The sequence below is a fragment of the Hippocampus comes genome, unplaced genomic scaffold, assembly GCF_001891065.2.
Source record: "Hippocampus comes isolate QL1 unplaced genomic scaffold, H_comes_QL1_v1.1 scaffold68, whole genome shotgun sequence".
Classification (NCBI taxonomy): domain Eukaryota; kingdom Metazoa; phylum Chordata; class Actinopteri; order Syngnathiformes; family Syngnathidae; genus Hippocampus; species Hippocampus comes.
Window position 1 is genome coordinate 4,313,501 of NW_017805625.1, and position 22,811 is coordinate 4,336,311.

The following is a 22,811-nucleotide window of genomic DNA, read 5'->3' on the forward strand; positions in this document are numbered from 1 at the left end:
ACCTGACACATTTGTCTCTTTTAGAGCCCATATTCGAATGCTCCGTGTGTGCTTTGATTCAAATACTGCAGCAGCGATGATGATAGCATCTTAGGAGGGTTGTGTCATTGCATTGATTCGTTCCTTAGTGCTGACTTGAAAGTAAACGAGAGGAACAAACAGAGACACGCGCACAAACACATCCACACAAAGTTGCCGCTTTGCTGCTGACTAAAGCAATAATCACACAGGTTGAGGGTGAAGGGCTGATCAAAAATGCTTTGCGGTATTTTCGAAAATCCGCAGTTGGCAGAATGTTTGATAGAACTCTTGTGTTCAATCTCTTGAGCTATAGTTGTACCTATTGTTGTTGCGCGGGTGTTTTACCGTATATCTGCTTTCTTTCAAATTTTGGATTCTGTCTTTATGTGACGTTTTATAGCTGCTATTCTTCAACACATCCATTGTCATTCCGCTCAGCACCGCCGCATGCTCAAGGATCACCCGAATATGTCGCCACCTCTGCTCTTCGCGTTGACGGTCGTCTATGAGACGAGACGATCGGCTGACTCTCATCCACAGATGGACGCGGTGCGGACAGAAAGGAACCATTCATCGTCACGCTGAAAAGTAAATATTAGTATGAGTTGAACTCTTAAAACGGGGCTACCCCCGGAATGATGACAGATGCTGTCATGCTGCAGCTTCTTTGTGTTTTTTTTATTTGTTGAATGTGAAAAGTGCAAACTTGGACAGCAATTAGCGAATGTTGGCATCTGATTCAGGATAGTAACTTTTTATTTTATTTATTTATTTTTTTGTATCATCCATGAAAGCCAAATGTGTTGTTCCCGCTCTGCTTCACATGAACGAGAAACTTTGAACATTTTACTTTCTGTTCCTAACAGATCATGACATGCATGATGGCAGTGTTGGACAGGAGGTGGGTTACACTCGAGATTGCCAATCACAGGGCACATATGGACATACAGCCATTCACAAATACCAATGAACAATTTATCATATTTTTGTAATGTGGGATGAAGTCCGAGTGTCCAGAAATAGATGCGAATGACTGTGAGCTCAGGTATTTTTGACAAGATGGAAATAATTATTCATTAATCATTTATTTGAGTGTCAGTCTCACACACGTGAGCTCGATAAACATAATTGGACGGATGACGCGCATCCTCACACAGAATAGAAGAACAAAACAAATACTGATATCATTAAAAGTAGATTATTGGGACAGAGGTCCTTTTTTTTTTTTTTTTTTTTTTTTTTTACCCCTTGGCTGAATATGATTTCTTGATTGAATGTGTAATTGGCCGGACTGACCTATTGTGCTCCTGTGCTATCCTATCCTGAATCATGCAAGGGTGTGTTGTCGAATTTGGAAGCAGGGTTTCATGAATAGCCTGCCTTGATTCCTTTTTATGTACTCGCCACGGGCGACAGGTTGTAATGAGATAGAAGTGGAACATGGAAAATGGATTTTCGATGTGAGAAAACAAGAAGGACCTACACCTACAGGGTCCCGCGACAAGCCACGCTATTATGTTGTGGACTAAAGGGAGATTATCGAGGCAGAAGGTGGAAAAGAAAGGGAAGATTATCTGTTAGTGGGAGCTCGCGTCTTCGCCTTCTTATCTCTGCTGGGTAAGAGGAGAGGCAAACTCAACACTTGTGTGTGCACAGTTGAATTTGAAGACAAATAGAGAGTGGCGGCCTGACATCATAAAAACAAAGGAGGAAAGTATTTTTTGTTCCCTGACTCGCCCGCCCACTGACCATAACGTCGGCTACACCATTTTTCCGCTTTAGGCTGTAAGCCAAGATGTGCGATGTCCACTAGTTTAATGGCAACAGAAATGCCATAGATAGGTGAAAAAAATGGCTTCGTGTTGCAGAATAGTTGAACAAATAGTAAAGGAACACATGCACAGAGAATATAAAAATACTGACAGAAATATTTTCTTTATCCTATTAAAAACAACGAATATTACTACAGTTTACTGAGAAGCTGGGATCATGTCTGTGTATCTCTGTATGGCTGTATTATACGCCCTCCCCCAAGTAGCTAAGTTGTGTATACCAGAAGGACACAATGTGTTAATGCACAATGTACATTGAATTGAAACAAAAAATGTGGCAAAAACATGTTACATTTTTTTTCATGTCACATCTGTATGTTTTTATAAAGTGGAATATTATAGCGTGCGATTTTTCTTATTAAAAACACTTTACCATTGTTTTTTTTTTTTTTTTTTTTTAGGCTTGCACGGATTAATGGCATTTCCATTCATTTCAATGAGGAAAGAAAGATAATTCCAGCAAATTGTGGGACCGTATTATATTAGACACAAGTACAGAGAGAAAAATAAATAGCTTTTTAGGGTGATTTTGGGGGTGCTCGCTATATTAGGTGGGGTTTTATACTCGAGGCATATTACAGGAATTCTGTAAAAGGCAAACATGTAAACCTTGCAGCGAAATCATCTGGGGATGCCGCTATCATGACAATAAGATGTTATCACAGTAAGCAAATGAATCCAGAGGGGTTGATGCTGGAGGAAACAATCAAAAAGATATTTTTTCTCCGGGGGAGAGCTAATTAGGAATAGTGTGGCTGTAAATGGAAGGTAGAAAGGGGACATTGTGGCCATAACAAACATCTGGCAATGCGCACACGTGTGTGTGTGTTTGTGTGCGTGTGTGTGTGGGTGCGTGTGTATGACAGTACACAAGAGGAAAATGAATTGAGAGCCGTAAATGGCTTATAGATTTAGCTTGAGTGCTTCATAAAGCAGCAGAGAACAAGAGCGCAGATGAGACAGTGTTGTTATGAGTAAAGTCATATATTGTGCAGCCAGCTTGAAATTAATGGGACTGTTGGAGTGATAAGAAACACATCTGCACCAACACTCATTCAGGAGTGGGAGTATTTGTTGTTGACAATATGCAGATTTGTTAAATGTGACCTTTGTCATCACAGCCGTCTCCAAATGAATGACTCGACTCAGTGCCTCATCCAGAGGCAGACTATTATGCAAAAGAACAACACAAATTGTTCGCAACATTTGCTTGGGCTGAAAGTGCTGTCAGGGTGACTGAATGCTTTTTCGACTTCATGCAAAGGTCGTCTTTCAAATTCTATCTAAACGTGTCGGACACATACTGTGCATTGCAAACTTCGATCTGTGTATGACAAACATACATAATATAAATATCTCAGTCCATTTACATTTATCATACAAAATGTAGACAGACAGTCATTCACTCACATGTGCACTGAGGGTTCTATTTTTCGTGACCCAACCTGGGAAAATCCGTGCAGCAGGTTAAAGCCGATGTTGAAAATGTTGCAGATAAGCGCTATATGTTGTGTTAGACCAACTGTCAACCTTGCGCCTGCTTTTAACATATTTTGAGCAGATCAATTCTCTAATACGAAATTTCACATCTGCAACACACTCCCTCCACTGCGGTAGCCCGCTGAGCCCGACTGGGCCACAATATATTGGCAAAATATGCGCAGCAAGTCCTGGGCTGAAATGAAAATCTGGACATTTGCGTTTATTTAAAATAAAAATAAAAAAATAGAGGCCGAAATTTAAATGAGACTTTCTTGCCACTTGCTATGTCTCATCCAAAACCGAACTGACATGGCAAAAGCTAAGTGGATGAGTGTCTTTTAAATGGATCATAAAAAGAGGAGATGCTCATTGCACTAATTAAAAGTCTTTGCTTCCCAACGCCTACGGCCTGCCCTGGAAGTGTTTCTCCTCAGAGAGACGTGTCTCGCTGGCTGCTGGTAATTATGCACTTGAGCGCTTCATCACCCAAAGTTGTTTGGTGTGCAGAGGATGTGAAAATCACAGTTTGTTGGAAGCATGATGCGGAGTCCTGAAAGGGTTTTATTTGCTTGGCCACTCATCCCCAGAAATAGGTTGAGATTGGAAACTTCTCAGGAATCATGCAAATTGAGCAACGAAATAATAGACCCTCCCAGATTTGACTAAATGTATCTATTTTTTTTCTGTAACTACAATGGTTTTTGTGTATGCTATTTATATAACACTGATACATGTAATTCTCTCCTAGCCCGATGATATGCTGTTGTTAACACATTATTTTGAATAGTTCTGCGAAAAGAAAGAACAAAACAGTATACATCGTAACATCTTACATAGGCAGTGAAGAAACAATGACACTTTAAGCCGTATACAGTATTTATCAAGTCTGTTTCATGCAACGCAATTATTCAATCCGCATTGAGCGTTGCTCTTCAAATGGAATTATTCTATTGACTCAGTGCGGCTGTGACACGTTGGCCATCTTTCCGGCCTGATATTAACGTGCGCACTTGACACACTTTGGGCATACAGAAGCATCCATTACCTCAATCACTTCAAAGTGGAACATTGTTCTCGTCAAAATGTGTGGGCTGCTAAATTGTCAGTGTTTTATTTAAAGGCGAGCTTTATATTCAGCGGTGCCCAGTACTAAACTAGTTTGACTGTGGAGAAGTTTTGCTTTTGTCTACTGCTTTGGCTGAAATGGTGAAAAATACACAGTATTGTAGTCTGAGAAGAGTACAAATAATTTGTTACTGTTATTATCGATACAGCTTTTGGATAGGATCTTATTTGATTGAGGTGTACCTGATGAAGTAGATGAATATAAACAATTTTTATCTCTAACGATCTCTTAATATTTGAAAACAAAATCATTTTGATCAACAATAAAGTTCTTTATTGAACATGTCAGCCATATTCTGATGCTAATAATACACACGGTACCCGTACAATGCTGTAATCTGTACCAATGATGTATTTGTCAATATGCCCAATTGATTAAAGGGCCCCTAAGCATCAACACAATAGACCTCAACCGTTTCACCAGTTGACTAACCTCTTTCCATGCTTGTATATTGTTAACATCGATTAGCGTAATGAAAATATATTGGCTCGCTTTGTCTTCTAATCGGACCTTTTCGTATGTGTATTGTCTCACATGAATGTTAAGCAATTACTCAATAGAATCAAATCAGTAAAAGCATTTTTTTTTTTTTTTTTTTATAGGGAAAAGGTCACACCACAAAAGAAATACTGTGGAGTCTATTGTTATTGATGGGAGTACCTGTACTCAATATGACGAAATGTATTTGTGTTGTTTGGCACAAGCAAGACGGCAAAAACAATATTTTCCTTTCCTGGTACTAATATACAGAGTACAGTTTACACTCATCACGTATTTTACTGTATCTGTACAGCAAAATTGAAGTAATGCATACATGAAGCAAATCACTTAACAGCAGAATGAGCCAAGACAATCTGGTGATCAAATTCTACTTCAACACTTGGCACCCATTAAACAGTCATTATACAATCATACTGCACACTTTTGTTTTCTAATCATTGTTTTACACCATGATAATCACAGCCTCCCTCGTAGAGTACAAGACATGACTGCCAGAAAAGCTACATTAAGTGCATTTATACAGGGAAAAAAAAAAGGCTTTACAGAAATCCACCTTGGACACAATTCAGTAAATATCCTTCCATCGCTGGCTCCAGGTACACGGAATTCTTTTGTACAGTTAGCAAAACTATTTTGATCGAAAGCGAAGCTGTATTGTGTGCACTGTAATTCCACGTTCGACCAATAGAGGGAGACACACTTAATTCATTTGAGACTAAATTTGAAAGAACAAAACCGGAAGTATTATACTTCATCGCAGCCGAGTTTTTGCTGAGAATACAGAATAACAGAATAATAGCTTTATGTTCAATTAAACAGGCCTACATTTCACACAGAGTAAATAAATGTGCAAGTACACCGAGACATTATTATTATTTGGGTTTTCAGTGGTGTCTTCACATAAGAATGACTAGACCCTAAGAATTTTTTGAGATGGACTAATTTTTTTGTTTAATGACAAACATAACTTCACCTTAAAGTCTGCTATCTTAATGCTACCATAATATGAAAAGACATTGACAGATTAACAAACGGCATCCATGTGGCGGTGATATAATGCATCGGACAATTTGACTATTTGAACACAAGCGGTGCAGCAACACATGTAGCCAGACACCACAACAATACAAAACTACCTTCTATATACTCTGCAAAAAAACAAACAGATCAATATTACCGCAGCTTACTGAATTAATTACAGCAAACGTGAAGGTCTTCTTCGTTTGTTTCTGCATCATGATCCACAGTGTTTAATTCTTCACTTTATATTTAATTATGCCAATACTGTATGATTTTATCAAATTATTATAGAGTGCTATTGTCATTATTTAAAAACGAATTGCCCATTTTATGTAAGCTATGTCAAGGAACCCCATGATATATTATATTATTCAGTGGTGTGTCGTGAGGTTTTTCTACTGTAAAGAATATGCCTTGGCTCACTGGCAAACACTGCTCTCGGCATTATATGAGGTAAGAAAAAGCTACCGGTGACTCAGCATGGCATGCCTTTTAGTCACCACCTTAATGCAGCAATCAGACCCAGGCGTGGACGCTGCCCACCCAGTCCATCAGCCTCCCTGTGTACCGTGCGCGACTGATTGGCTGAATGAGAAGCAGTAGTCGAAACCTTCGCAGCAGGCCGCAGAAGACCGCCGCCGCCACCACCACAAGCGGCGACATCATCACAAATCCCAGGATGATGAGGGCCGAGCAGCTGTTGTCGTCCAGGTAATTGCAGATGGCCGACGAGCCGTCCAGGATCTGTGGGGACACAGGGGAATGGCGTGAGAGTGGAGGACAGATGTCGTTGCTTGTTTTTTTACCTGTCTGTACAAAAAACGATTGTGTGCTGCAATTACGATGATGACGATGAACAGGGAACACAAAATATTTAGAACCAACAAATTTTTAAAAAGTTGTATGTTGATGTTCCAGGAGAGCCGTTATCTTTACTAATTAAATACTTCATATTTATTTTCCGAGTCTCAGAGTCAAAGCAGATGGATGAAAGTGCCATATGTGACCCTAGAGCTGCGACTTCCAGACCCCTACTTTTGATTTTTGGCTAGTATGTTAAGTGGGCGCATTTGCGTTAGTATTTATAAATGGGGGATGTCATGTAGGCAGTCAAGTGTGAGAAAACAAGTCTCTCAGAGTTGGCACCAACTCTCTGAGCTGTCAAATCAATTCCGGTGATGGGGAAGTCCACACGCACAAAAAAATTTCCGCCGCATCGGACCTGTCAATCCAGCATTTAGCATTTTACATGTGACCCATTACAGAGAGGCTATATTCCCGCAACATGCACGTTCACAAAGTGACACAGCATCCCACAATCTAAGAATTGTCGGGCAGCAACAATTGCTTTCGACACATCAACAAGGTTGGAGGGCGGGTTAAAAATTCACACTCCTGTCTCAACATTGCGGCAATCCCGACTCTGTTACGCTGTTTCTCTGGTACATTGATTTTTCATTTTGGAAAGAAATCTATAACAATGTAACCATTTTGTTCTCTCCCTTTAATCGCTTTTACCAGCAATTCCTTTTACCAAATCCCTTAATATAAATTGGTCAATACTATTAGAAGTGCAATACTGTATTTGCTTGCCACCATCGTCCATGACTTCTGATCGAAAAATATGTAATTTGATCAGTTACTCTTGAACCCTCCAAATGATAGAGAAGTGTTGTAAAACTGCGCCTCTTTCCTCACTCTGCAGAAGCTGTGGGGTAATTGTCACTTATATTAAAAGTTTGGATGTTTTTTTTTTAATTTTTAATTTTTTTACAATAACAGGTTGGATATATTTGAGGACTTGTGTTCAGGGACAATTGCTCAGGTAATGGCCAATCTCGGCTCACCTGTTTTTTGAAGCTGAGTCATGATTGGTCGTTATATGAGCACCGAACAACTGTGATGTCATTTTCAGTTGACAGCAACTGACAAAATGGCCGCCCCCTGAGATGGACAAAAACAAGTGGATTTACTGTTTTAAGTCAAATTCCACATCACAGTATTAATCCGAATGTCGTGTTTATACTAGTGGGGCTGCATAAAACATTTCTTGTCAAATATTTTGGGGGGTTGACTTCCCCTTTAATTTGTATTTTATTTCATGAACGTCAACAATATGCACGTGTGGATTAAAAACTTGTCCACTTTTATTTTCTTTTGAAAATGTTACTGAAGTTCCATTAAGTACTATATACATTGTTCTGTCCAGTATAAAAGATCATATTTTCCTCACACTCTTTCCGTTTTTTTTTGTTTCATGTTAAAATTTGGAATTTTGTGTATATTGGCCCATTGTGAAAATTTGTAATGTCAGGTTCAAACTTTAACACGTTCTCACTACATCAGAATGTTGACATTGTTCCTTGATTTGCGCTGCGGCTTGTCCATATGGAATGATTATGAGGAGTCAGACCAGTTCGGAGCCACTGATTTAGTGTTCAATGAAGCTGAAGCGCAACTTTTTGGAAAGTGGCACCAAGGCACTCTTAAATCCACCTCAGAACTGTGAGCCAGACACAGCGCTGCCCTTCAGACTCCCATTTGCAGTGCAATCGATTCACGGTCGTGATTGCTTCCTTGCCAGACGGGTTGACATTCCAAAAGTTTGATTGATTCAGAGTTGCGCTGTGATTCTTATGCATTCGCTTGAGAATTTTGAGCAGAGTATTTTACTGCCTTGCTTGTGTTTATTCTCCACACTGCCATGCAGTAGTAAAATATAATATCTGCAATGGTTGCATGTTGGGCGGAGTTGGCTTATAGAAGGACGTAGCTGTAGCTCTTCACAAGAAGATGTGACACCAAGACCCATGCAGAATTAAACCTGTCGGTCCCTCAGGGTTCGGCGTGTTTCATACCTTGTCTCTCTGTGCTCGCTGCTTACAGTGTTTGCATACTAATGCAATGTGTAGTACCAGTAGTTTAACGTCAAACAAAAAGCTTAAAAACAATCCGCTTGTAATTAAGTGAGGTGTTTGTCCCTGCCATGGAAACAACTAATTACCTACTTCAGTTGCCTATTCTACTAGTGGACTTGCCCGGAAAGTAGAACCATTCAAAACTGTCAGACTGTAATCAAGAGTATGAAAAGCAAAGCACTCGCCTTCTGTTGTGTTTGTTTCTTACTCTCAATGTTCCTATGTCAGGATGACCCACTCTTCCCAAAAATATAGTAGTTGGAGTTTTCTTCTCGAAAAAGGGACATGAGACTTTCATTTGTGGCTATGAAACAAGATAAGAATAGTACACTAGGAAAAAAAAAAATTCCCATTGCTTTCCATATGACAAGATTTGAGACAGCTGGAAGGCAATCAGGGAATCAATTGAGCAGAAGATTGCCGGAGACGTGGGGGTCTATTTTTGTGTCCAGCACGGCAAGGTGCTGAACTCTGCACAGAGGCGGTTAAGACCTTGTGTTGGTATCATCGCCGACACGTGGAAATGGCAGGGGGAGTCGTATTATTAAAACGGACAGTTTGTGCCGTTGTGGCTGTGAACACAGCCGACTTGATTCACTGCGGACCAAAGCGGATCCTCTCATTTCCTTGAAATGTGGCATGCGAGAAGTCTATCAATCTTCCAGATGGTAATAATGCTTTCAATTAATTGATTTCTACAATCATTCAGAGGGTATGATGCACGCAGTTGAGATAGTTATGAATGAAATATGATGACATCCATCACAAACACCCACGTAGCTCAGAATTTGTCTGCCTGCACCTCGATCAAATCCACCAAAAATCACGTTACACCTCCCGCACCACAACTTGGACCTGCTTGACCTGGTTTAAAGATGAGTCTACTTTCTGCAAACGCTGGAACACCCAACAGGATGCAGAGAGATGAACCAAATTCCCAAACATGCTTGTGGATATTCTCATTAATCCAGGTCATTTCTTTCTCGGGGCATTGAATCAATTGCAAACATCTTACAAGACATTTCTGCCCTCATCCGAGAAGGCTTCATCAATTCTTACAGCAAAGCTTTATTCGGACAGATGTTCCCAAGAAACTTAATGATTTTGCCCTGGACAAACAACAGAAACACCATCCCTCCTGACTGCAAAAGTAGCTCTCTACTTTTTTACAACTGAATGGAATATTAATGAGGGATTTTCCACCCAGCGACTTATTGATCGCCAGAGGCCTTTCTGCCAAGCATATTAATAATGGTCGTTTGCATCCCAAAAGAATGATATCATTGCCGGGGGAGGGGAGGGGGGGTTACCTTCAACTTGGAGCATAAATAGTTGAGTTTTTCCAGATCAACCCAGCCTGGTCTGTCGTAATCAAGCCTAGTTGCATGAACTGGTGAAGCCTTCTCAAATGAGAGAAGGAACATCTCTGAAGACAAACGGAGCAGTCCAATTGCAATGAAATTCCCAAACAACTGCAGCGAGGCTCGCGCCTACAAACATGCGCCAGTCCATTCATATATTATAAAAACAACACCTGTAGACAGACAACAATACTCACAAGCACATGTTCTTTATACTCTGTAAAGGATTAATATCAATGTGGCTTAGCAAGCAAATGCGACCATCTCTTTTATGTAGTCACGTGACTCTTATACTGCCCCCCAGGTGGCCATGGCCACACCAGAAATAGAATCGCTTCCTTACATTGTAAGTTGTTTTCTGTTTTTAATAAATGTGTTTTTTTATGTCTTGAATTGGTAAAAAAAAAAAAATCATATTTTTATTTTTCACTTTTGATGGGTTCGGTGAATGTGCATATGAACTGGTTGGGTTCGGTACCTTTAACAAGGTTAAGAACCACTGGTCGAGAGTATCTCAATGCACCAACCACTGTTCTGGACATAGTGACTGTATGTTGGAATCAACTCACTCTGGAATGGCACAGGAATCCAGCGTAGAGCAGCACCACTGCTGGCAGCAGCACCAAGGAGAAGACCAGCATCAGGAGCAGAGCACCAGCCAGGAGCACACACAAGTTCCAAAGGACCAGAGCTGCTCCGCAGACAACGCAGCCCGCGCTGCTCCTGCGGGTACCCCAAGCCGAACCCCCGCTACGGGCCACAGGGGGGGGCAGCATCTTCACTCGTTCGCCCAGCCACAACTCTTCCTCCTTCTCTTCCTCGACTGAGCCTCCATCATCCAGGTCAATATCTGTGCCACACATCCTGAAAGGACGATTTAGTCACATGGGGAGGTGGGGGGGGGTTATAGATATGCACAAGCCCCATGGTGCCTTTTTGTGTGTGTGTGTGTGGGGGGGGGGGGGGTTCAGTGGGAAGTAAAACTCATGATCCCCTTTTCGTCTCATGACTGATGGTCTGAAAATCATTAGACAAAATGCAAATCAGGATCCTATATTTTTTTCGCACAGGCACGCCCATCCTACCGATCAATCCTTTGTCGCTTATAGCTTGGCCATTGACACAGGCAATCCATTTTAATCTAAAACGTGCAGAGATGAAACGATCATTAAAGCATTCATGCATAGCATAGCTCTTAATTCGGATCCACTTTATAATCCTTGAGTGACATTTCCTCTCACAATATCAACAATAATTTGCGCATGTAATGAAGTAGTCAACTGCTTACCTGCAAGTGTGTTCGAATTCCGGTGAGTCCACTCGGTGCTATTGAAGTCTTGCTGCTTTTACACGCGAGAACAACAAACAAGACTCGTAGTGACAGTTTTTGAAATGATGGGCTGGAGAAAAATCAGCTGCGAGTTTGGGCGACGCTGAGAGAGCGGTAGACACTTTGGGCGCGCGACCTGAGCTCGCGTGCACGAGCACCACACACACACGCACACACACTCGTCTGTATATTCCCCCCACATGGATAATTTATTTCATGACAAATTCATTATTCATCATTTGCAATTTATATAAACATTTAATTCCTTCTGAATGTGGTTTCCTTTCTTTTTTCTTTCTTATTTTTGCTTGCTTGAATATCCAAGCATTTAGGTCAAGTCAAGCTTTATTGTCAAATATGCTCTATGTGCAACATACAGCACAGATGAAATTACTTTCCTCTCTCAAACACAGTGCAAAGATGCAGTGCGCTGAAACACACACAGCTAAAAATAAGGGGAGCAAACTGAACTGCACAAAAATACATAAAGACATAAATATATAAATATAAACAAATAAAACAATAAATATGATTTTTTTTTGGTACCAATTGCTTGTTTTTTATTTGTTGTTTTTTTCCTTCCTTTTCAATTTCGCCCACCTATTTTGGTGTGAAGTTTTTTGAGGTGAAACCTTTATGCTGAAGCGTGTTTGGAATGTTCTGCAGAGGGTGCGGGAATGTGGAATTTCTCACTTATTTTAACTGGCCTATCTAAGGTGAAACACATGGATGGCTCAGTGCTATGGTGGCTGTTTCACAACTTGAGGGTTGAGGCTTGAAGTTGACGAAGTTCAACTTTTGAGTTGAAACAAAGTTTATCCTTTATTTGAGCTGACTTCTGTTTTCGAGGCAAAATCCGTTTTTGACGGAAGGCGTCAATAAAAATGTCAGTTTTGAGTTCCTTTATGAAGTGTGCATAGTGTCTTCAGGTGGTCAGGGAGAAAAGGGGTGGAGGCAGTTCATATTTTTGGAACGGAGGTTGTGTGGATGACGGGGAAGGGAGAAAATTGCCATGTATGCAGAGATGTGCTAACAGTAAGATTTTGTCTTCATCCCCATGGCATAAAGAGAAGCCATTGAACTGAGTGCAAGACGGGGTCGAGTGTTCTGTTTTTGGTGTCTGGTCGGAATCGTCGCAACACTGTTCCGTATTTGGGGTTTTCTGGACTGTGCGGCTTCGAGGAGAACAGGTATGATGTGCTACAATCAACTAATGCTGTGCAAGCGCTTGATGGGCAAATTCTGCGGTTCGGGCGAAATGTAATGATGAAGAACCAGCATCTTCCGCCATAAGCAGGTCATTCGTCACCCCGACCAGAGCGGTTTCTGTGCTGTGGGCTCAGCGGATACTTTTCAAAGAGGCTATTGCACTTGTTTCTGAAGCTGTGCGGTGACATTTTTTTCCAGAACTTTTGAAAGAAATAGGAAATTTGCTGTGGCTTTGTAGTTGGCAAGGACTTCTGGATCCTTGGTGGGTTATTTTTTTTTAATTACAAAAGAGGTCTGATGTCATCTACTTTTAAGGAAAATCAATGAGGCATGGCCTGCACGAATGGAAGGAATTATGACTTAAAGTGCCCGTTAAGTAACTTCAGAAATTTCTTCTCAATCCATGATGACATTTTAAGGATAATTAAAGAGCAATGGGAAAGGGCAAAGAATATTTGAGAAGAATTACGCAAGTTAGGAAAGTCTGCTGAAATGTAGATTCCAAGATGATCAGTTGATAGCTGTGGAGTTGTCAATATCAGATGAAAAGACATTTGTCACACCGATGAGCACTCAAATATATTTTTTTTCCGATGCTAAGTGGATGATCCTCCCTCTGGTGCACGGGGTTAAGGATCGAGCATGAGATCGACAGATGGGATAATTACGGATCGATTTACTGGCCGATCTACATTCTCACCTTTCGAGTAACAGAAAGGACGAGATTGCTGATAGAAGCAGTTAAAATGTGTTTGGGTTCTCCCTTCGAGATAAGACAAAGAGTTCCGAGCAGGCATTCTGAGTGACATTGGCACTAATGAGTCATTTAAATTGAGGAAGCGGGCGTGGAATGCGATCGGCTGTAAAAGGCGCAGTTACTGTCCTTAAGTACATGTCTCAGGTCTCTGTTCTTGACTAAAAATTTCAATTTCTGATCACTTTGACCAGAGGCAGCAGTCCAAGCGCATTCATACTCCAGTGTGCCCCATAAAAATCTTGATAAACCTTTCCTCCTTGTCAGTTTAATAAACTGTTGTTTATTAAATATGGTCTCACTGGCCTTAATGGGAGACGCAGCATCGCTGGGGGGAATGCAGATTCATCTTTTCCGAAAAAAAATCCCTCACCAACATTGGCCGAATATCACCAAAATAACATGTTTAACCCTTTCAGGGACAGCGGTCACTACAGTGGACAGCTTGTCATGTTATCACGTTACACGGTGCATGAAAGGGTTACATGGACAAGAAAAATAAAACCCTTGGAAAGATCATCCTAATCCCAGATTTCTCCTAGAGTGACACGACTGCATAGTTTTGCCAAAGAAAAGCGATATCTCAAGGATTACAGTTGCCACGATGAAGTTAATGCCATTCGGAACCACACAATGTCATGCCCCGCCTCCCGTTTTGATACAATAACCTGTGACGTGGGCATCGATGTCTGTCGGCTTTGTGGCCGTGAGATAAGGAGGCGATCAATTTGTCGCGCGGTACAGACCCCCGGTCGCTCTGTTGTCGCTCAAATGGAATTACATTGAAAAAAAGGAAATAGGGAAACGATAACGGAACAGAGTTGACGAGAAATGGAGGAGAAGATCCGGGAAATAGATGACGGGGACTGATTGAGGTCTTCGAGCAAAGATTAGGCGATCATATCGGGAAACATGTGGTGTGCCTGGTTTGAAGAACATCGTGTCTAACGGGTGTGTGTGGTGACCCATGCATGTAACCTTTTACTATGTCATACATTAGGGCTTTTCAAAGCGTGGACAGCGAGCCTCTTTTTACAGAACATCAGCATGTTATTCAAATATAACATCATTTAAATAATTACATGAAACTACAATTACTCATTTCAGAGAATTGTTGAACATATCAAAATGAGTCTGAGACTGACACGTAAAGTGCCGCTCTTTGTATTACTACCCAGCCTCATACGGTATGACATTTTAAAACCTGCCCTCATTAAGAAAGTGATTTTTTGGATCATATTTTTGACCTTGAACAAAACTGAAACGACCATAGTTAGAAGTTTTTCCGCATTTTCAAAAGCTACTGCAAATTACTTGAAGTCATCTGGTGCCCCTCTCACTCATCATGCGATTGATGTTTTAAAATCACTATACAGTAGTACCCTGCAATATAAGTTGTTCCGTGACCATAGCGAGCAATAACATTGCTCATAACTAGAAACACTCATATCCAACGGGGGGAGTATAAAACAGTCATGCAGAAATGATCGAGTTTCACAATTACTGTTCGTGACTCCGTAAGCTGCTGCAATATAGACATTTTTTGCAAAGGACAACAAATATATGCCTATAAGTCTTGAACTATTATCTGTCTACCTGTGTTGCTGCACCATTAAAAAAATTAATCTGCTCGAAGCATAATAATACTGCCACATATTGTTCATTTTGCCCCCTTTGGCCTTTCCCACTATGTGTTAGCATTAAGATGGGTTTTAAGACAAAGTTATGTGGTTGTTTTATATAAATAATGGGTAGTGGTTTTAGTTTTATGTTTAGTTTGATATTAGCCTTGAACTACGAGGGTTAGTAAAAAGCTTGAAGACTCTTTCTTGAAGAGGGTGGGGGGTGAGGGATGCAGGGGGTGCACAAATATCCAAATGACTATTTTAATTCACGCACTGGATGAATGGCCCCACTTATTTTGTCTTTGTGTTTTTGCTGTGATTTGTTTTCCATACAGGATGAATCACATCTTACAAAATCTGCCAGGGTAATTCACAACTGTGTAATAAAACTAAAAGAGAGTAAAAATACCTACCTTTTGAGGATTGACGAGACACCAATGGAAAGGGTATGGAAAGGTGTTTCCAGAGCCATACTGTCACCTAGTGGCACTTTATTGGTATGGTTGGAATGAGTATGTCTGTCCATAGGTAAGCATAAATTGAGAACACATTAAATTGAGAACACATTTCAGTTTTGTCAGGGTGTGCTTCTTGTTTCAGAAATCGAATGTTCAAGATCTACACCTGCTGCCAATAATAAATAATTGAAGTTGTTTTCTGTTTTTAATAAATGTGTTTTTTATGTCTTGAATTTGTAAAAAAAAAAAAAATCATATTTTTATTTTTCAGTCATGAAGGGTTCAGTGAATGTGCATATGAAAGAGTAAAAAATATAAATAAAAATAAAAAAGTCAAGCTATTGCAACAATAGAATTTATTGAATCCGATACAGGTAAAGGGTAGATACCACAGTTCATGAACCGATTATGGTTGTGTCTGGATAAACAAATGCAAACATCTTTTATCAGCAAACAAAAGAAGTGCAACTATAATCTCTTCTGTTTAATGACAATCTATGAACAATGGATACAAGAAATATATCAATGCATTTGCAGCTTTTAACACAAAGTGAATCCATAGTTTCAAAGTGCTTCTGCAACACTACCCATGAACAAGAATGCAAAGTGGGGGGGCGGGGAGGGGGGAGTACAGCGGCAGGATGGGTCAAAGCTACCCTACATCTGACGTGCGTGGAAGAGGGTGATGGCTTGCGTGTGCGTGGCCGGGCTTCGAGTGTGCGTCCGAATGGGCCGGCGGGTGAGAGTGAGTCTCGCTCATGGTGTCAAGTAACGATGGGGGGTCTAGGCTGTTGTCTGCCGGATACAGCTGCATCATGGCGCCTTCCTGGGCGCCTTCCTTGCCGCAGGACTGGCAGCTGCAGTGGAAGATCCTCTCCACTAGCTTGTCCACGCGAGGAGTGTCTTCATTCCCTGGGCACTCAAGAGTCACCTGTGCAGACGTAAACGTGTTCCTTGTTTAACTTTCAATTATGGAACTATAAACTGCTCTTAAAACGTGTGGGTGAATTCACTGCTGCCATGTGTGTGTGTGTGTGTGTGTGTGTGTGTGTGTGTGTGTGTGTGTGTGTGTGTGTGTTTTATACCCCCCCAAAAACTTATTGAGATGGGAATGAAAATAAACAACTGAAATGATGTGGTTGCACAAGTTTGCACACCCTCTAAGAACTGTGTGTGTGTGTGTGTGTGTGTGTGTGTTTTATACCCCCCCAAAAACTTATTGAGATGGGAATGAAAATAAACAACTGAAATGATGTGGTTGCACAAGTTTGCACACCCTCTAAGAACTCTAATAATAAAAATAATAATAATTTTTTTAAGAACTGGGATGTGGCTGGGTTCAGAATTAACCGATCACATTCAAACTCATGTTAAATGAGAGTCAGCACACATTTGAAGTGCCTCTCAAGAACCCCAAATGCATTTCAGATGTTCTAATAGACTTTTCCTGAGATTTCCTCCGCTGCTTTCTCACAGGAACTGTTCATAATTCCCTCCACCATGAGTAGGGCCCTAGTTCCATCTAAAGAAAGCAAATTTTTTGTTTTGTTTTGTTTTTTTTATTCAATTGAGCTATAGATGTTACAGGTCGCAACAATGCGGGGAAAGTTTTTAAAGGGAAAAGTCAACCACATGCTCACAAAATACTAATACTTTCACATTCTCCAAAAATGTCCACCCTGTCCAAAAGCTGACATACGCTGTTTGCATGTCGATTGTGTGCTTGCAGTTAACTTATTAAAAACAAACCAGTGAGAACCTATATACATTTCATCGACAAAACATTGTAATACGTAATACAAGGAATATAATATATGGTGACAAAAGGAGGAAGTTAAAGTCTTACGGTGATATTGACTTGATATTTTCACTTCTTTTTCGATACCTCAACTACAAATGGCCTGGTCTATCTGCCCACTTTAAAAATGTGATTTGGCAGGCCACACGTCAGGCATGTCGATTGTTTTTACTCCGTGTTCTGTTTGACATTCAAAGCATATTTTTGGAGACCATTTTAATGGAAGCCCACAATTGACCACTTTTTGGTACATTCCAATTCGGAGGATCCCACTTTATGAATTCCCAGTGAATCTCGGCGTTACACAAGCCCAACTGGCGCACCAGACCTCACACAACGTCCCCCTCACTGTTTGCATTGTGCATTAAAAATGATCACTCAGCACTTTCATCAAAATCTAGTACGAGGGCCAAGGAAACTGTGAGTGGTATCCGCTTTCAAGGGATCTGCTTTTGTTATTTCCAGCTCGAGTTAAAGTCATGCAACAATAATCATAACCACAAAGGCAAACATCCATTTGACGATAATTAAAAGTGAGTTGAGTTGGAGTCTCTCTCTCTCTCTCTCTCTCTCTCTCTCTCTCTCTCTCTCTCTCTCACACACACACACACACACACACACACACACACATTCAGTACACCCAATTTGAGGAGCAAAGCGACTATTCTGTCAGGTAACGGCTGTTCTTGGTAAGAGATGAAATATTTTCCTCTGCAACGACAGGTGACCTCACCTGAGATCCCACCCGTCTAGTCTACAAAGCAGCCTTCCAAAGTGCTTACTCCAAAGTCTTTGTTGTCGCAAGAGCGGATTCCTGTCTTGGTGGTACAATGAACTGTCGACAAGTGTAGAACGCGGATTAACATTGTCAATAAGCATGGGAATGAATGCGCCATGTTTGTTTGGGTTTTGGTGAGTACTGAACACACTCGCCTGGAAGCTGTGTGTTCGGGTGAGAGGGCCCAAAGTCAGCTTGCTACATGAGCGAACAAACAGGCAATAATTCTTACCACTTCCCACTGAGTCTGGGCAGGCATGCAGGAGTCACAGTGCACCAGAGACTCCGTTGACTGTGGGAACGTGTTGGGAACGCTGTAGCTGAAACACTGGCCCAGGCAAGCTCTGCAAGGAAGACATAGGCCATTATCGCCCGTCTCGTGGGACAGGAAAAAAAAAAAAAAAACCTCAGTAAAATCACATCATATCACTCAACCTGATGATGCGCCGCAAAAAGTAGATTAATTCTAACGCCAGTGGAATTGTTCTGCCAGTTTGGAGCTGAATAAATGAGAGATGAATAAAATCACATTGTTTTGTGTGAATTTTTTTTTTTAAATTGACCAATTAAGGGAAATTCATTAATGTATTCACCTTTTAGCACATTAGGTGGGAATCCCCACTTTTTGTTGTAGTTTTGCAAATTGTAGACAAAGGTATACAGATCGAATCGCTGATGTGGTGGTACACACGCACGACTTGTGCGCGGGCAGCGTGGGATCGGTTTCCACTCAGTGACGGTGTGTATGTGGGTGTGAATGGTCGTTTGTCTCTATACGTGCCCTGCGACTGACTGGCGACCAATTCAAGGTTTGGTCTGACCTTCCGCGTGAAGTCAGCTGGAATAGGCTCCAGCAACTACCCGCAACCCTGTTCAGAATAAGTGGTATTGAAAATGGATGGATGGATAAACAGATAGAATGAGGCCTATCTTCTGGGAGCTTCTGCGTATCTTTTGTTAGGACTGTCTACTGCATGTAGAAGCCAGAGTTGCATCGCACTCCATGATCCACCTTGTGCGAGTATTTTATTTTTTTTACATTTCCCACTGAAATACAGTAAAGGCAAAATGGCAGAGACTCTTTTCTGAAGTATTACAGCAGTGCCGACATTGTACAATCTGTCCCTTTTGAAATTCATTCCCAGTCAAATGTTTCAAAATACTACATGCAAAGACACTCTACAGATAGAATTTCAATTCAGTTGCAACATTTTTATAATGACACACAAATGGTGTTTTGTCAGACACTTCAGAGAACATTAACATTTTCCTGGTATGTAGTCTATACCTAAAAAGGAGTTGGTGCCCCACCACTTTTATACAATGTCACAGCATGTGGTAAATGGCTAACATATTACAAATGACTCTTCAATAGGATTTTCCTGGCTTCTACTGGAAGCTGTTTCATACGGGGAATCAGAGAAACAATAAAAGACAGTGTGCTTGCAATATACAACAACATGCAAAACCATTAAACGAGAAAAATGAACATGAGGGGTTTTTTTTTTGTTCTTGCTCTTGTTGTTTGTTTTCCTTAAGATACTTTTGGAAAATTATTGACCTCGGCTTGTAGTTTTAAACAGTTTATCAGATAGAAGCAAGGAAGGACACAGAGGAGGGAGGGGTCTCATTCTGACCTGTTTTGAATTGAGCGAGGCTGACATCCAGTGTGCCCGACTATCTGCGTGATGTTCTTGGCTTCGCACCAGGCGCTCTTGTCAGGGAACAGCGCCAGGCGGTTGATGTGTGCGGGCGGTGCCGCGGCATACAATGCAAACAGGGCGCAGCAAATGGGAATGGTCTGCCACATGACTGCACCTAAAGGGGCACAATGCGGCAGTGTGTCACCAACAAGCACCAACCTCTTGTGCTCTGATGTTATTCTCCACAAAAACAAACCTGCCGGTAACTTTCCGAAGCTGCCTGGCCTTGTTTGTGATGTACAACAACTGACACAGGCATGCTCTGCAATGATGTAAATCACCAGCTGCAGTGAGAACATTAGGGTGGACTCGACTCCCATTGTCCCTAAAAAAGTCCAATAGTTGGAAGAAGGAAAGCCTCACCTCCCTTAAAAATGCCTCAGCCTGTCAAGTCTTTTATAAGCTACAGTTTTAACACGTTTCTCCTGCTGCACTCTCTTTGGTCCTCCCCAATGAGTCAGACACAAGCAAACCCAATACAAATATGCGTAAAATACAAATACATTGTTGACTTGAAGGGGTTTTCAAACCAACATACTAAAAATATATCATGTTTTACACTGTGACAGTGACATGCTGTATATTGTGTGTGTAAACTAATGAGGAAAAAACACAACAGACATGACTTTAGCTCAAACACAAATAGAAAAGATATTTGCCAAGATGTGTGCCTGCTTAATGAACAGTGAAACCTATTTAAAGCATTCTTCTCTGACAATAATCAACCCCCGCCACCCCCCCAACCTAAAAAAAAAAACACAAAACATTTTGGGGCCCCAGCCCGAAGTTTGACAAACTATATTTGACAGTGATATCGATAGTGGTATATCTGAAGCTGAACACAATATGCTCACCAACAATAGTTGACTTCTGATTTCAGAACAAATTTCCCAAAAGAAATAATATCAAGTAAAGGGAGTTTCAGCCTCAAACTGTCACATTAAAAAAACACTGACATTGGTTCTCAAACCTTTTCCACAATGCATATTGATGTACAATAGCATAATGGAGACAAGTATTCAAAAATGAGGCAGAGGTTTTATTCTTTAAAAGTATATTTCATTTATTTTTGTAACCTGCTGTAACATTATGCACAACTATGAATATAAATTCGGAATACATCATAGGCCACGTAGCATAATTGCCTAAATAATTTTTGAATATTTTTGGAAGACACTTTTTTTTAGAACACACATTGGCATTTTTAATTGAGATTGTAACATTAACTTCAACCTGATGGGTGAACAAGTGACAGGAAGAAGAAGCAATTAAAAAATACCAATGTGTGTTCTAAAAACTGAGGCGTTTTTTTTTTGTTTGTTTCAATAAGAAGTTGACTGAGGAAACCCTCGGTTGAGAAATAGAAAATGAACATTAAGTATACTTTTAGTTAGAAAGCTTCTTGGGTCATTTTTATGCGAGTTATTAGCCGTTATGCATTCAGCTACATGCCAGTTGTATTAGCATCCGATTGGTGAAATTAATTTGTACATGTAATTGATCATTTTATTGCACGGCCAGATTATTTTCTTAAAATGTGTTTCTGGTTCTTTGGTTAGCATCACACATGTATTGCTAATAGTGGCTTTTGAAGTGAAAAAAGGCAAATTTAAAGAAAATAAAAAATTAAATTAAAAAAAAACGAACCAAGCTTTTAAATGCCGAATGACCTGAAGTCTCACGAGATTTATTGACACCTCACGTGGGATTTCAACTCCAAGTTTTGTATGACTTTCGGTTCGTTCGACTTTTGAGGTTCTACCGTAGTTTCACGGCACAGTTTCTCCAAATATAGTCATAGCATAAAATCTAATTTTGAGATTAAATTTTGTTTCGAGGATTTTTTAAAGTACATTTATAAATTACGCCATACTGTTTTTGCTGCCGTCGAACGAATGTATGTCACCGAACAAGGAATGAAATAAAAGAATAGTTAATAAACATCAGCTCCCGGTGATGACATTACATTGCTACAATGAAAAAATAACGGAACACAGAGCTCACCGTTGCTGCACGTCAACGCCGACTCCCAGGAATAAAAACCAAAACAAAACAACAACAACAATATGTTTTGGTTGTTGTTTAAAGCAAATGAGGAGCGTGTCTTGCTCTATGGTGGTACATCCGAGTCTGCTTTGTCATTTCAGCGGTCACATCATCCAGCAACAGCGAGAGCGCCAGCTGCGTGTCCGGGGTCCGAGGAAGGAAGGAGGCTGAGAAGATGGGCCGTGCGCTACTATCTCATGTCAGGCTCCATCAGCCCGGAGCGTCCCTCCCCTTCCTCCCCTTCTTTCTCTCTTTCCTCCTCCTTCAGCCGGAGTCAAGTCCCACGTTAAAGGGCGCTGAAAAGCTCTTTCCAAGCTGTGGTTGTTAAAAAAAAAAAAAGAAAGAAAAAAAAAGGCTCGCAGGCAGGCAGACGGAGGTCCTGCTGTGAGGGGGCTTGAATGTCCAGTTTGAAAAAGGTTCTCTGAAAGTTAAAGGCGAGGCGAGGAAGATCAAGTGGCGATCCGGCCAGATAACACGGATTAGTCACGCTTAGCAACATGTGATGTACACGGAACGTGTTTTATACACACCACCACTTGCATTTTCAATCATAGCCAAAATAATTAAAACACATGCAAACTAGATGGGCTCACCGGACGATTTATTGGGTACACTTCCACAATCTAGTCGCATTCAAAACGATTGAATTAAATTGTCACACAAAATTACTATCTGAGCTATGTAAATTAATTTATCCATAATAAATGTAAAAATGAGTCAGGAAGCAAGGGCGTGCAGAGGAAGTGGGGGGGGGGGGGGGGCGCATCCACATCAACAAAAATATTCCATGTGACAGAAGGGACAACCAGCCTGACAGATGGTGGGTACATATCCACAGTACGTTTCAAA

The 22,811-nt window shown here is 40.9% G+C and overlaps 2 protein-coding genes across 2 annotated transcripts; both read right to left on the reverse strand.

Annotated features, from left to right (window-relative positions):
- Window positions 1–3,880: 3,880 nt before the first annotated feature.
- tmem88bl (transmembrane protein 88b-like) lies at window positions 3,881–11,769 on the reverse strand. Its single transcript, XM_019880456.1, has 3 exons — window positions 11,550–11,769; window positions 10,831–11,125; window positions 3,881–6,726 (listed from the first exon to the last, which is right to left on the reverse strand). The coding sequence occupies exons 2-3, from the start codon at window positions 11,122–11,124 to the stop codon at window positions 6,499–6,501; spliced, it is 522 nt and encodes a 173-aa protein (XP_019736015.1). The 5' UTR covers window position 11,125; window positions 11,550–11,769; the 3' UTR covers window positions 3,881–6,498.
- A 4,207-nt stretch (window positions 11,770–15,976) lies between these two features.
- Window positions 15,977–22,236, reverse strand: nbl1 (NBL1, DAN family BMP antagonist). The gene is made up of 4 exons (XM_019880446.1): window positions 21,921–22,236; window positions 19,851–20,031; window positions 18,446–18,557; window positions 15,977–16,568 (listed from the first exon to the last, which is right to left on the reverse strand). Exons 2-4 carry the CDS (start codon window positions 20,021–20,023, stop codon window positions 16,290–16,292), a joined length of 564 nt encoding a protein of 187 aa, XP_019736005.1. The 5' UTR covers window positions 20,024–20,031; window positions 21,921–22,236; the 3' UTR covers window positions 15,977–16,289.
- Window positions 22,237–22,811: the final 575 nt, after the last annotated feature.

Coding starts and splice junctions, on each gene's coding strand:
- tmem88bl (XM_019880456.1), bottom strand. CDS start 11,124: ATGTGTGGCACAGATATTGACCTGGATGATGGAGGCTCAGTCGAGGAA. Junction 6,727..10,830: donor GATTCCTGTGCCATTCCAGA/GTGAGTTGATTC, acceptor GTGTCCCCACAG/ATCCTGGACGGCTCGTCGGC.
- nbl1 (XM_019880446.1), bottom strand. CDS start 20,023: ATGTGGCAGACCATTCCCATTTGCTGCGCCCTGTTTGCATTGTATGCC. Junction 18,558..19,850: donor CCTCGCTCAATTCAAAACAG/GTCAGAATGAGA, acceptor TCTTCCTTGCAG/AGCTTGCCTGGGCCAGTGTT. Junction 16,569..18,445: donor CCCAGACTCAGTGGGAAGTG/GTAAGAATTATT, acceptor ACGTCTGCACAG/GTGACTCTTGAGTGCCCAGG.